This window comes from Kwoniella bestiolae, chromosome 4, assembly GCF_000512585.2.
Source record: "Kwoniella bestiolae CBS 10118 chromosome 4, complete sequence".
Classification (NCBI taxonomy): Eukaryota; Fungi; Basidiomycota; class Tremellomycetes; order Tremellales; family Cryptococcaceae; genus Kwoniella; species Kwoniella bestiolae.
Genome location: NC_089244.1, coordinates 512808 through 526370, shown reverse-complemented (window position 1 = coordinate 526370; position 13563 = coordinate 512808). Strand labels below are relative to the sequence as shown.

Here is a 13563-nt window from a genome sequence, read left to right as displayed (position 1 = left end):
AGAATGAAGATTCTAAAAACAGAAAGATAAGGTCTCACGCTAAATCGTCACAAAGAAGCGCCGAGATGATAGAGAACCAGGGAAGCTATGCAGTCAGGAACGCGAAGGCATATTCTCCTACGGTGCCGGCCGGTGGGCCGCCTCTGCATTGCTATAGGGACTGGCACGATCACCTCAGCGACCGACTACTTGACGAGGTCTCAAGAGCTGATTGCGTACAACGAAACAGGCGGGTAAGAGCGTTCTACGTTGAATACAGCTCGCTCGAATAGAAGTGAGAACTCACGATGCCGCTCACCTATAGGGCCGATAGGGAGTGTCTGCGTTTCACCCGCTCGTCCGGGGCGTCCTTCAACCTCAGATAAGGACTCAGGAGGCAAAAATAACTCCATATTGAGCCACTGGTGCCTGCTGAGAATCATCCCTGGAGACCACGAGGTCCTTGCGGGCATTTAGCCGTATCTATAGTCATGCTCAGTAATCATGGCGACTTCGTCCTCCGGGATTAAACGTTTGGCGAATCAGATACCAAAGCACCGAACTACTGGGTCACGGATATACAGAAATCCAGAAATCCGCTCGGGATTGCCTAGATTGCACCTTTGCTGGTATCTTCAAAGCAGAAGTAATTATCGGAGCTCATGCTCCTGAGGCTTAGTGTCTATCGGAGGCACTATCCTTTGCACGCCAACCATGATGTTATGACATCGATAAAAGGCCAATGGAATGTCATCTTTATCCCATCCATTTCCGGGCAAGCTGATCAATCACCACTCACTGGCAGACGAATACTTCAAACTTGCATTCTTGACCCGATGGCTGATGAACGCGACGCGGACCTGGTCCCCGAACTCCCTCAACTGGAATCGGAACACTCTTACGATGAGAAACACGTCCAGCATGAAGGTGTTAAGGGATCAGACACCGAGCACAGTAGTTATGTTGTGGCTGTAGGAGAAGCGGAAGGAGTCAAGGTTGCGATGTAAGGCTCTGTCCGTGCATCAGGCTGTTGAGTCTTGCTGATCAGATACGCCAGGCATCTTGAGCTCGGAATGACCGAAGAGGAGGCCGCGAGACTCGAAGCTGCCTGCGACGCCATGACCCTTGAAAGGACCATCAAGATTGTCAACGAGCTTGTACTCATGCACCAGGACGATCCCAACTTCTCAGGTACACTCCTGCAGGATATGATCGGCTTCATTGGGAATCCCGATATTCTCGCTTCTCCAGACAACTACTCCCAAGTGATCCACAGCATGAAAATGGAAGCTGTTCTGGCTACCGAGAACTCACCTTACGTCGAAGTTCGTGCAAACGTCGATCCGACTGACGATCCTAGTATGCCCGTTTCCACTATAAGGGCTTGGGCAATCGGCATTGTCTTCTGCATTATCGGGTCATTCATCGATAATCTATTTGCTTTCAGAAACCCTGCTATCTCTATAGGTACTAACGTCGCTCAACTAGCCGCATGTGAGCGTCCTATCATCTCTCTCCATTTGGGCATGTGGCAGACGAGCAAAGCAGGCTAATTTTGTATTTTTTCTTCCACTTTTGCTAGACCCTCTGGGTGTGTTCTTGGCTCGAGTCCTGCCCGACAGGCGCTTCCAATTCTTGGGTGAACATAGCCTGAACCCGGGCAAATTCAGCTCCAAAGAGCATATGCGTGCGAGATTTTGCCAACTTCCATCTCATTCATGTTGATCCTTAATGGCTGACTTCCATTCCATTCGTAGTGATCTCGATCATGGCGAACATCTCTTTCACCGCCCCCTACACTTTTTACATCATCCCTGTCCAAGCGATGCCTCAGTATTTCAATCAATCCTTTGCCTACAATCGTGGCTATCAGATTCTTCTGTCTCTTGCCGTCAACTTATTTGGGTACGGTCTAGCTGGTCTTCTTCGTCGTTTCCTGGTCTATCCATCCGTCGCTATCTGGCCCGCCACGCTCAATACCGTCGCCCTAGTCAAAGCTTTCCATCAGCAGAATAATGAGGCTGTTCCTGGACCCTTCGGTCGTATCTATCGCGCTTCTAGGGAGAAGATTTTCTTGGTGGGGACCCTGTGCATGTTTTTCTACTTCTTCTTCCCCTCCTACATCTTCCAGGCCTTATCAACCTTCTCGTGGATGACCTGGATATCACCCGACAATGTCAATCTTACGGCTGTCACTGGAATTTGGGGTGGTTTAGGTTTGAACCCCTGGCCAACATTCGATTGGAACATGTTTGGCGGCACGGGCCTGTATCTGCCCACCTTTGCTGTAGCCAACCAAGTGGTGGGTATCCTCATCGGCGCTGTCATGATTCTCGCCGTATGGTTCACCAACACCTGGAACACTGGATATCTTCCCATCAACTCCAATGGGACCTTCGACAACACGGGTGGTAAATATAATGTCACTTCGGTCCTTAACTCCGCCACCGGCAAACTCGACGAGAACCTTTATCGATCTTACAGTCAACCTTTCTTCAGTGCCGGTTACATTGTCTACAATATCTGGGCCTTTGCATCCTACAGCGCATCGTTCAGTTACGTCTTCCTTTTCTACCGACGGGATATTGCTCGAGGCTTCAGAGGCGTTTACCGAAGTTTGTTCAAGAAAGTCGAAGACGATGATCTCGAGGAGGATGTCCATTACAGGCTGATGAAGCATTACAAGGAAGTGCCCGATTGGTATTATCTCATTCTACTGGTCTTGCCCATAGCTTTTGGATGTGGTGCTATCGCTGGCTGGCCCACTCACGCTCCCGTGGCGGCTTTGTTCTACGGCCTTATACTACCAATCGTCTTCATCTTGCCACTCGGCATAATTCAAGCCGTCACCGGTATCCCAGTAGCCTTGAATATCCTCGCCAACATCATCGGTGGGGCCATCACCGCCGGTCAAGCCAACGCACTCATGTACTTCAAAGTTTGGGGATATCTCTCGTCCTGGCAGGCTTTGAGTTTCTGTAATGACCTCAAACTTGCTCATTACCTCAAAATCCCACCACGTGTCACCTTTTCTGCTCAAATCGTTGCCACCATCATTTACTCCATCGTCTCGGCTTTGCAATACAACTTCATCATGGACATCAAAGATGTGTGTACCTCCGACGCCGCTTTCAGGTTTACGTGTCCTTCTCAGACCAGTTTCTACACCTCGATCATCTTCTGGGGAATCATTAGTCCCAAAAAGCTTTTCGGTAAAGGTCAACAGTACAATATGATGTTACTTGGTTTCCCACTCGGTTTTATCTTGGTCGGACTTTACTGGGCTCTTCGGCGCAAATACCCAAAATCCTCCTTCTTGAGGCAGGTTCACCCAGTCATGCTCTGCATGGGTCCTGTCAACACTGCCGCGCCTTATAACTTGGCTTATTACCTTGGCAACCTTTACGTTAACCTCATCTCGTTTCAATACATCCGAAAAAGGTACCTAGCTTTCTGGTCCAAGGTCAGTGAAGATTGTTCGCCATCGGCTCATCGCAGTCTATATCTTCATATATTGCCTGATCTGGGACCAGCTGACTCTTCATGATATCCCTCATAGTGGAACTACGTGATCAGTGCCGCCTTCTCCTGTGGTATCGCTCTTTCTGGTCTTTTTATCTTCTTCACTCTTCAGATTCCCAAGGGTGGTAATATCGCCATCGATTGGTGGGGGAATAACGTTGTTAATTTGGGATGTGAAGGTCAGGGCGGGTGCCCTAGGCTAGATATTCCCGAAGTAGGATACTTTGGACCTGCTCCTGGTGACTACTTTTAAAGCCTGGCGAAGTCAGTGAGAGGACCGGCTCGGTATCCATCGAGTTCTTTGTGGTCCGGAGCTGATATGGCGTTTGCAGATCTTGGAAGCTTGCCGGAAGGGATGGAGAGTGAGTGAAGCTGTCGTACAATTGTGGTGAACTATTTTTTGGGAGTATTTCGTTGTTCTAAAGGGCATAGGTGTACATGCAAGGAAGGCGGTTTTCACTTTCATACAGAATTTAGATACTCAAGTAACGTCGCTGTAGAAAAAAGTTGTGTGTCGAGTTGTAGAGAGACATGGATCGGTTGTTCTCAGGTCATGACCACCTCAATCACAATTCGTCGCCGTCGATCCAAACCAGCAGATCAGCCATACTGCTATAGTAGGGACGTACATTGTGGAAGCTGCTTCGATGATGTCAGAACCGAACAAGACACAGTGTTCTGTATGAACGCTTTGCAACCATAGCTCGGTTCTGCCTGAGATTAGGCTGATATACGATACTGTCGAAACAACACGAATCGACGTACCACCATTCTTTCATTAGGAAAGGTTGAGTCGTGCATGAGCACGCTGCAGTGTCATGCCACCGTCTTCTGTATGGTGTGTGACCTGTTATCCAGGATCCATCATAGGAAGCAGAATTACTTACCGAAGTTGTACGTAGACTCAACACAATAACATGTTCCGAACCGACCTCTCGTGTGTGTGTACTCGTCTGTATATCGGTCGTTTCTTCCGAAATTTCAGGTTGAATAAAGAATGCAATTCTTCTTCGGTACGGATCTTATTCCCCGGCATGTCGCATGCTACTTCCTGATCCCAGGAAGAACTAGGAATGGTAGAATCACACTAACAATGCTTCTGTCGGGTCGTGCGCGGGGCAGGATCCGATTTCCACTTTTCGAAGCTAGAATGAAGTCATATGAAATGAGCTTTCAACTTCATATATAAGTGAACCCATGCACAGTCGAACAGATGTTGGACCTCCGCTTGAGCCCGCCAATACACAAGACCAAAATAAACACAAGATCGAACCTTTCAAACATCATGAAACCGCCTGCCATCCCCAAACCTGAACCTCCCCTTCCGCCCACAGATGAGGATATGGAGTATGTCACGGGGTTTTGGATCTAAGTGAGTGCGATAACAGACTTGGTTTCCGATTTGGATTGATTTCATTTGGAGAGTATAACGATTGACAGTCCAAAGGGCAGTCCCCTACCGTCGTTGGTGACGTGTCGTTTCAAGCTGTTCATGCGTTTGGAAGCGGTATACTCTATGATCACAACTCTATAACAGATCTTATTGATATCTACAAGAAGGAGAGACTATGTACAACACCCGGGCTCCAGTTTTTTTAATTTATACTTGGTGGTCTCCAATGACAACTACATCGATGGTCCCGTAGAAACACCACTACACAATCGTCCATTTCCCATCCCCCCTCTCGCATTCTCAGAACTTCCTCCTTCCTCTACCCCAAATATCATCATGATCCCTCTGTCCACCATACTGTTCCATCGTCCTCCCGTCCATCCCCACACTATTCGACGTGATTCCCATGACCCGCTCGACGGTGTCTTCCTCCTCATTGTAATCGTCCATCTCAGCATCAATACAATCCTCATCCATCATCTCCTCGTCGTCCTCCGCAGGCGGCGTAGGCGGAGTCTCCATCATAGGTTGTTGGGTTATCCCGAATCCCTGCGCTGGTCTAAACCCACCAAAAGCATTACCATGCGATGGTCCAGCTTGAGCATTATACCCCGAGAAAGCATTTGGTCCCTGTGCCCTCATCTTGGCCCATGGATCCTGAGCCTGTTGCTGATGTTGGTACTGCTGTTGTTGCTGTTCTTGCCATAACGGTGCGAATGCATCTGACTCAAAGTTCGCGTACGCAGTCTGAGGGGATGGAGGAGCTTGACCAAATCCAAAACCGTACGATGACGATCGACGTAATGGTCCGCCCGGCCTTTGAGCTTGTGTAGGGGTAGTGACGCTCATGAGTGTTTCGTCCTGGAATGAACCGAAGTAAGAATTCTGTTGGTAGATGGGTGACGGATATGCTTGGAGCATGTTGGATTCGGGGTATGTGTATGATGAAGGGAGGGAGTTGGGTTTGCGGGTTGAAGAGGTTGATCGGGAGGGTGGGATTGGGCGGAATGAGACATTTGGTGAGAGGGGCATGGAGGGTCGGACCATGTTTTGTGCCAAGTAGTCCTGTTTGATCGGAAATGATGGTCACTTACTGCTGTTCTGATGGAATGATGGGAGATAATGCTCGTGGGAAAAAACAGGATATACGTAGTATGATGGAAACTGGAAACTCACCTGAAGTGCCTTGAGATCTGGAGAGACATGCATTGACCCTCCCAACGAAGCTATCAGATCATCCATCGTTGCTGTTGCTGCTGCCATCTTGTTCCTATGCTCTATGGTGATGAAGCGGTATGTGATGTGTAAGAAGAAGAAAGGAGGCAGATTGAAAATGAACACCAGCAGTTGATGGAATATGGTACTGTATGATGCGGGACGGAGAACGGATTAATCGGTCGGTCGCTTTCACCAGCTACCGATGCTTTTAATTTACAATTACAATTACCTGCGATAGGCTAATAACTCCTGCAACGATAAGCGGTCCGCTCAATCGTCAGTCGTGAGGTGATTTGATGCGATACGATCTAATTCAGAAGATAAAATTATTGCTAGTCTACTTTTATTCTTGATGAGGACTGATGGCGAAAGCGGAAGAGGACAGAACGGGAGGCCCAGAATTGAACGATGCGGGGCGGATTGTGAAAAAGTGAGAGTGACGATGGTGGCTGTTTATGGTAACTGTCGATCCAGCTAAAAGATGTACGTATGTGCTCTTAGCGAGGTGGTAGAAATGGTTATTCTATTATCAAACTGTTGCACGATGTTACTGAAAGACTTCGTGCTCCACAGTTGGTTGTTCGAGATGCATATTTACAGTTCAAGTTCATTTGCTAGCACAGAACGTCCCACCTCAAACACTCTCAGATAAGCCGAGGAACCGATGGACCGGTGGTGGGAACGGCTGAGCCGATAAGGCAGGCAGTATAAACGATCCACCAGATCCACCCATGCCTTGGGCAGCGATAAGTTATTACACCGAGAAAAGCTAAAAACGAATCATGGTGTGCTCTGTGCTCCGTTGCCTGTTTTTCCCTTTCTTTTCCTATGTTATGTCCGCTTTGCATATCATGCAGCTTTCAATTACCGGTCCAGGATGACCGGAGGCAACAACAGAAGGGCCGAATGGAGTGCGAGGGTTGTTTTCCTGACTGACGATCTTTTCTTTTCTCTTCCATCATCCAAACTTGCTTCTTTAGGTGATAAATCCGATCATGACCCTGAAAAAACAATTCCGGTGTGTTCTGTTTTTGCGGCTGTCTGGCGGAACGACGGACCGCTCTTGCATTCTTGAACCACTTGCTCTCCGCGGGGTTCCCATTGGCGAGCCCGTAAGAGGGTGGGGCAATTATAGTCCGCCCTTGCGGGTTAATTTCGTTACGAGAAGCAAGTATGTCCGACCTCGACGAACGATCCACACAAATTGCCTATCGCCTTGGGGGTTCTCGGGGTCTGACCTCGCTTGGAGCTCAAACTTTGTTGAGTGTGATTTAAACAGAGATGCAAAAAAATATCGATATGCCGAATAATACTAGTAGTGTCTGGTATCTGGCGGTCACTCGTCGGAAATGGTGTAGCTTAACGTAGCTCGCTCTCGGATGTGTCACCTCCGAGCAGTGTTAGCATGCATCCCAATGCGGCTCGCTAATACGTTGCACTCTCTGCAGTGGTTGGCATTTCCGATAAATCCCACTTGGACATGGTACGAAACCTTAAAATGATAGGACCGACGCTAAGCAGGTGGATCTACTTTTTGTTGGTCACCTGAAGATCCAAATGAGCTCATCAGCTAGGGTCTCACGATCATCCGAAAGTACTGGAATCGTGCCGATAGAGCTGGAATCCACCTGGCTGCGAGATAAGTGTTGTAAAGGTGTTTCATTCGCCCGTTGACGGAGACGAGTCATACCGAATGTGGGGAAGCTGTGGTACCGGTCGACGGTATGACACGGCCAATAAAAAACCGGACCGTCAAGCAATAATGGTCGATTTGCCTGTTGTAAGGAGAGGTGTTTCGTTTCTTGTTTAGTTGATGGATCTGGGTGGCGTCGCTTTGCGACCTATCAAGCATATTCTTGACGCAGGTTTGTCATGAGAGGCAACTGCCGCAGCGATTGATATTTTCCATGAGCTAGTATGTTCAATGTAGTTTGGTAGGGAAGTTAAATGGATCCCAGTGATGTGCAGTAAGCATCAACCATATCAATACATCTGCAGTATCCTACAAATCTGTTGCTTGTTCATCACACCAACTTGCCACACTTAAACCCACATCATCAATACGTTACATGGATGCGGAAGTACAGTGCGCGAATAGAAGAGCCGATACCCAGTCAAAAAGAATTGACAGTGCGCCCCTGCATCGCCTTTCATTGATTGTCAAGTTCAATCACCCCCCTTCCAACGGTTCAGCGCTACAGTATGCTTGACTAGGGATATGTAACAAAAGCAGAGGCCTCTTGAGGATGAGTGGATGTAAGAGTGCTCTCTTGGTATTGACGTAAGGATGTGTATTGTCTGGCCCTTGTAGGTTGAACATGTGTGCGTGCATGTCTTGGACTAATCCACCATGCATCTCCCACGCGATTTGTCGTCTTTTTTTTTGGGTCATATTAACTCGTACCTTTCAACTTGTACTCGCATCGTCGTATCCCCCTTACATCCAACCTAGTTCTTTTCATAAAGATCACTCTTCACACTCCTCCTTTTATATTAGATCTGCATACTCTCGGCTTACCAGATCCAAGCCCCCTACCTCCGCTCTGCCCATCTGGCATCTGGTATGCTCAAGTTGAAACCAGGGATAGGACGGTGTTATGCGTGCCTCTTCAATCAAAATCTAAAATCGGTATCGTAAGGGAACAGGTCGAGCTTGGATCGATCTTGCTCAAGTAACAAGTGGTAGTTGAGTGACTTGGGCGCTTTAGCTGAGACGGCACAAAAGATCGTTGTTGTGTTTGTCCAAGGCAACCAACATTATTCCTTTCTGTGAATACATCTAGGTAGCAATCACAGGTCAGTCTACTTTACCTTGTTCACTCGAGATCACAGGATGCAAGCTCGAGCAAATGCTGATACTTTCGGGTTGGAATGATAGGTCAAAATGCTCAGTTACCTATTTATGATCCTTATAATAGCGTCTTATGCTCTCGCTACCCCCCTCCAAGCGAAATTCTCATCATGTCTCTCGTCATATTCACCTGTCGCTGCGAGTCAGAACCGAATGAACGTTACCGAAGTCTTCGCTCAGATCGTTCCTGCAGATCAAGCGAGAGAGTTGGGACTGACCGGAGATGGACATAGAGTGCTGAGAGTGGATTTGGTCGGTGTGGTCGGGGCTGAGGTATCGGGGTACGATAATGATACCAACAAGCTGGGTGAGTAATTCAACATGCACAACTTTTCATTTCTGCTTTTGGAAAGCGATCTGACATCTGATATCTCTATTATCATAGCGACACTCTTCACCAACACCAAAGCAGCAACTTGGAACGTGTACGAATCGACCTCATGGCTGTGTAACTCTGTATTTCCATCCGAACTACCGACACCCTATTATCCATATAATACGACATACTGTCCTGTACCCGCTGGGAACTTCGCTCTGAACCTCTCAATCCCACTCTACAGCTCATACGCTCTAACGACCCTGCAAACTGAAGTGAGAATAGTGGACACCTCTGCGGAAGCTGCGAACTTAGCATGTATAGATATCCAAGTTTCGCCTTATAATAGGAAAGGATGGTACTACAGGCTATTCCTATGGATACCCGTTGCGACCGCCATAGGATTCTGGATAGTCAGCTGGGGAGCAAGATTCGCTACTGGTTGGATCGTCGGAAGTGGTGTAGCGGAATATGATCAGAAGGAATCCAGTGCGCTAAAGATAGCTGGGATGGGTGGTCCTAGTAAGAAGGACGCGAGGTTGAGGAAATGGGGTACAATGATTATCAGTGGTCTAAGCGGTGAGAGATTGAGTGTTAGTGGTGGTCTCTTGAGATTCTGTGAGTGATCTTATCCGGTGTAATCACCAAGATTCTGTCTCGCTTCACGCCGTATGGTACTGATTGAATTCGTTTTTTCATCTTCGAAGGCACGCCATCTCTTAAGGACATCATCTTCCATGTTCAGTTCTGCACGATGTTGGGCATGATCGCTGTCAACTGGCCCGAATTCGCTTGTGAGTTGTCGTATATCCTTCTATGCCAGATCAATTAAAGCTGAAAAATGACTTCCAGACCCAATATTCGCTCGAGGTGCATGGTCAGATCTAGTCTGGAGTGAGTGTAACCTCTGGTCGTTGCAACGATCTGGTCAACTGACAGCTGTGCTCAGATACCACACTTATACAAGGCTCCGACGCAGAGTCTAAGCGAGTCAGCGCATACCCTGCCAATTATACCGTCCCAGCAGCCTTTGCCACCCAGATGAATGATGCTCAATATCCACTATACTTGGATACAGCCACCTTCAACCCCCTATTCGACAGCCACAACGCATCGCGAGGTATGGAGTCGTTCGCCACTACGGTCGGTCTGCGTCCTCAAGATTTGTTCGGAACTTGCCTAGCCATCTTCCTGCTTCTTACAGCTGCCGTTGTCTTGATCAGTCTTTTCATCTGGTTCTTACATGGTTTGTTCGAGTACCTCTCAATCGGATCTTCAACGACCAAGCAACACAGTAGTCCTGGGCCGAAGAGAACGAGCTTAGGAAGCAGTCCAAGAGGGAGTATGGGTGGCAAAGAAGCATATGATCCTAGAAATGGAGGATTGTGGTCAGACACACCAAATTCTCTCCCCACTCGAGCTTCACTCGCACAACAATCCAAAGTCAATTCGCCATCACCTTTCAGAAGAATCTGGTTCAGATTCAGGTTCAAGGGCGAGGCAGGTGCTTTTCACGCTGCCGCGCTGTACGGTAATCTCATCCGACTAATCTTGATCTTCCATCTACCAATCACCGCTTTCTCGCTATATCAGCTCACGCTGGGCAGCAGAGCAAGCATCGTCTCGAGAGTATTCGCAGCTTTGGCATTCGCGTTTATATCAGTTATCATTCCCGCTTTCATCCTCTACCGAATATCGAGAACAGCAAGTGGTAAATTATACGACGCGACCAGAACCCTACTGTCCCTTGGACCGATGTATAACATATACGTGGAGAACAAGCAGATGTACCGAGTCGTCCCTCTTACAGCAAGTCTGATTGTAGGGATAGTCGTCGGTGCTGGTCAGAACAGCGGTATCGCTCAGGCTATCATCATCATCATTGTGGAATTGGCCATGTTGATCATACCGGGGGTTTGGTATCCTTGGGGCGAAGGTGCCAGTATGGGAGCTGCGAATGCTTTCTTGGGTATGCTTAGATTGTGTACAATGGTGTTGGTGATGCTTCTCAGTCCACCGGTAAGTCACAATCGATTTGTCGCTTCGTCACTAACCAATACTCACATCGTTCTTTTTGTTTCAGATCGCTCTCAACACCCCCACGAACGACTGGATCACCTATGCCGTCTTGATCCTTCAAGCTATCACCTTTATCTTCTTCCTTCTCATGCTTATCACCAAGTTGATCGAAGGATTTATCCGTATTTTCGGTGCGGTTCATTTCGATGAATCTACACATCAATTAGATGGAGGTATATTCGCTGCTATAATGGATCTAGATTGTCTGAATGGAGTAAGAGGAGGAAAGGCAGCCGCTAGAAAACGAAGAAAGAGAGGTTCAAGGCAGTTGCAGAGGAATGTTTCCGCTGCTGGATCACTCACCACTCAAATGATGTTGGACCGGCACTCTCAAGGTGTCTCTAGACCCCCTGTGGTCTCCTCAGAAGTATCGACGCCCTTCTTGACTCCTGGTTATCCAGCCATGCCAATGCACGAAAGGCAAGATCAAGGCCAGACTTACTTTCCTGGATATGCACCTCCTCTTGGACCACCACCACCCGAACCAGAACGGTTGAGCTCGGAATCCAGATCCGCCGAAGGTCACGGCGATGCTATCATGGATGCTTGGAGGCCTTCACCTGTGATCACCAGCAATAAAGGTGCATACGCTCCTCCGGGCACTTACGTTCCTTCTGCTACTACGCCCACTACCGGTCTGTACGGTCAAGGACAACAGGCCAATGGCTCGGCGCCTCACAGAAGTTTCTCGGTTGTACGAGGTGGAAGAGCAGATGCGGAGAATCCTTATGAAGTACTAGCTGGACCCGGCCCAAGGCGAGACTCAGCCGTCAGTAATGGTTCTGGAGGTTATGGGCCCCAAATCAGAGTATCTCAAGTCTCCCACAGACCGATGTCGCCGCCGCATAACAGGCAACAATCATCTTCAGCAGTTATTGAAACGGGCACACCTCTTGTCTCACCATCATCGGCATCGGCATCGCGCTACTCCACCAACGCTACTGCCGGTCCATCTCGTCAATCGCAACAGGGTATCCGACCGAACAATGCTGGACTTAAACCACCTGCTTTGGCTATACCTAAGCGAAGATCGCTGAACGATCTGAAACATGATCCTTCACCCGATAGTAAATACTCTTCTCCGTCGACGAAGAAACACAAGAAAAACAAGTCGTCGGGATGGTTCAGCCGATCAGGCGATAGGGGAGGTGTATCCGATGAATCAGATGAAGAATCGGATGACGAGCCTGGACCATCCAAACGCAAGACCAAGAAGAACAACCGTAGGAAATCACATCTACCCGGCTCAGAAGGATACAGAGAACCATTACCGTTCGAAGACGTTCCTCTAAGTCCTGAGCTGAACTCTCCACCCTCTGCTTCTGCTACTGGAGGAGGATTCGCGTTCTTCGGATTCGGGAAGAAGAAGAGATCCCAATTGGACGAGGAGATAGCTTCGCAAGCTAGAGATGAGAATAAAGCTAGGAAGGCCGTCCTGGCTGCTGAATCCGGGGCATTGTTCGCAGGAGTGGAATCTCCGTCGCCAAATGCCAAGAAGGCCTTTGTGGTCAAACGTCCAGGAATGTCACCCATCGGTGGTGATTCACCAACACCCTCGGCGAGTCCATCGAATTACGCAAAAGCAAGTTCGACGTTCAGAGTGAAAAGGACAAACCAACCTCTACCTACACCATTACCCCAGACTCACCAATCCACTCCTGGAAATATGGTCTCGTCGGTACATCCCAGTCCGAATTTGGGTACTGGTACGATAACGACCAATACAAGTGCGAATGTTACTCCCGGAAGTGTGAACAACAGTTTACCCTCTTCAACTAATTCTGGAAATGGTAATGGCAATGGCAATGGGTCAAAGGGATTTAGGGTGATCAGACCACCCAAATTCGGAATGAGTTCTAGTGACTCGCCGGCGGGATCTCAACCTCAGACCCCGGTCATGCCATCTACCACAGCGAGCAGTACGTCAAATCCGAATACCTCGCCTACGTCGACGGGTTATCCACCTAGTGCGTTCGTCCCGATCTCACCGCCTGCGCAAAATCAGAATAGGTTGAGCGGTCAGAGCTTCACCTCGGATGGTAATGGTGGGCTCGCACCTTCCAGACCTACGAGGGATCCTAGGCGGATGAGCGGGGAGATCAAGCGGTGATTTGTATGGGAGGGGTTGGTGAGAGTGGATCAATGATGAGGTATTTCTACGAAGGGAAGGTTAATTGTGTTTCGGTCTGCTTGGTTTGCATGGAC

General features: G+C 48.5%; 3 protein-coding genes across 3 annotated transcripts; 2 read left to right on the top strand and 1 right to left on the bottom strand.

The window, feature by feature from the left end:
- Window positions 1–815: 815 nt before the first annotated feature.
- I302_105758 (OPT family small oligopeptide transporter) lies at window positions 816–3754 on the top strand (the record flags this gene model as incomplete). The annotated part of the gene is made up of 5 exons (XM_019191510.1): window positions 816–982; window positions 1037–1473; window positions 1562–1666; window positions 1737–3442; window positions 3539–3754. 5 exons carry the CDS (start codon window positions 816–818, stop codon window positions 3752–3754), a joined length of 2631 nt encoding a protein of 876 aa, XP_019046140.1.
- Window positions 3755–5194: 1440 nt separating this feature from the next.
- I302_105757 (uncharacterized protein) lies at window positions 5195–6157 on the bottom strand (the record flags this gene model as incomplete). The annotated part of the gene is made up of 2 exons (XM_019191509.1): window positions 5195–5959; window positions 6071–6157. The coding sequence occupies 2 exons, from the start codon at window positions 6155–6157 to the stop codon at window positions 5195–5197; spliced, it is 852 nt and encodes a 283-aa protein (XP_019046139.1).
- Window positions 6158–8996: 2839 nt separating this feature from the next.
- On the top strand, window positions 8997–13468 carry I302_105756 (uncharacterized protein; the record flags this gene model as incomplete). The annotated part of the gene is made up of 6 exons (XM_065870140.1): window positions 8997–9270; window positions 9349–9897; window positions 9987–10073; window positions 10132–10173; window positions 10229–11298; window positions 11363–13468. The coding sequence occupies 6 exons, from the start codon at window positions 8997–8999 to the stop codon at window positions 13466–13468; spliced, it is 4128 nt and encodes a 1375-aa protein (XP_065726212.1).
- Between the last annotated feature and the right edge of the window lie 95 nt (window positions 13469–13563).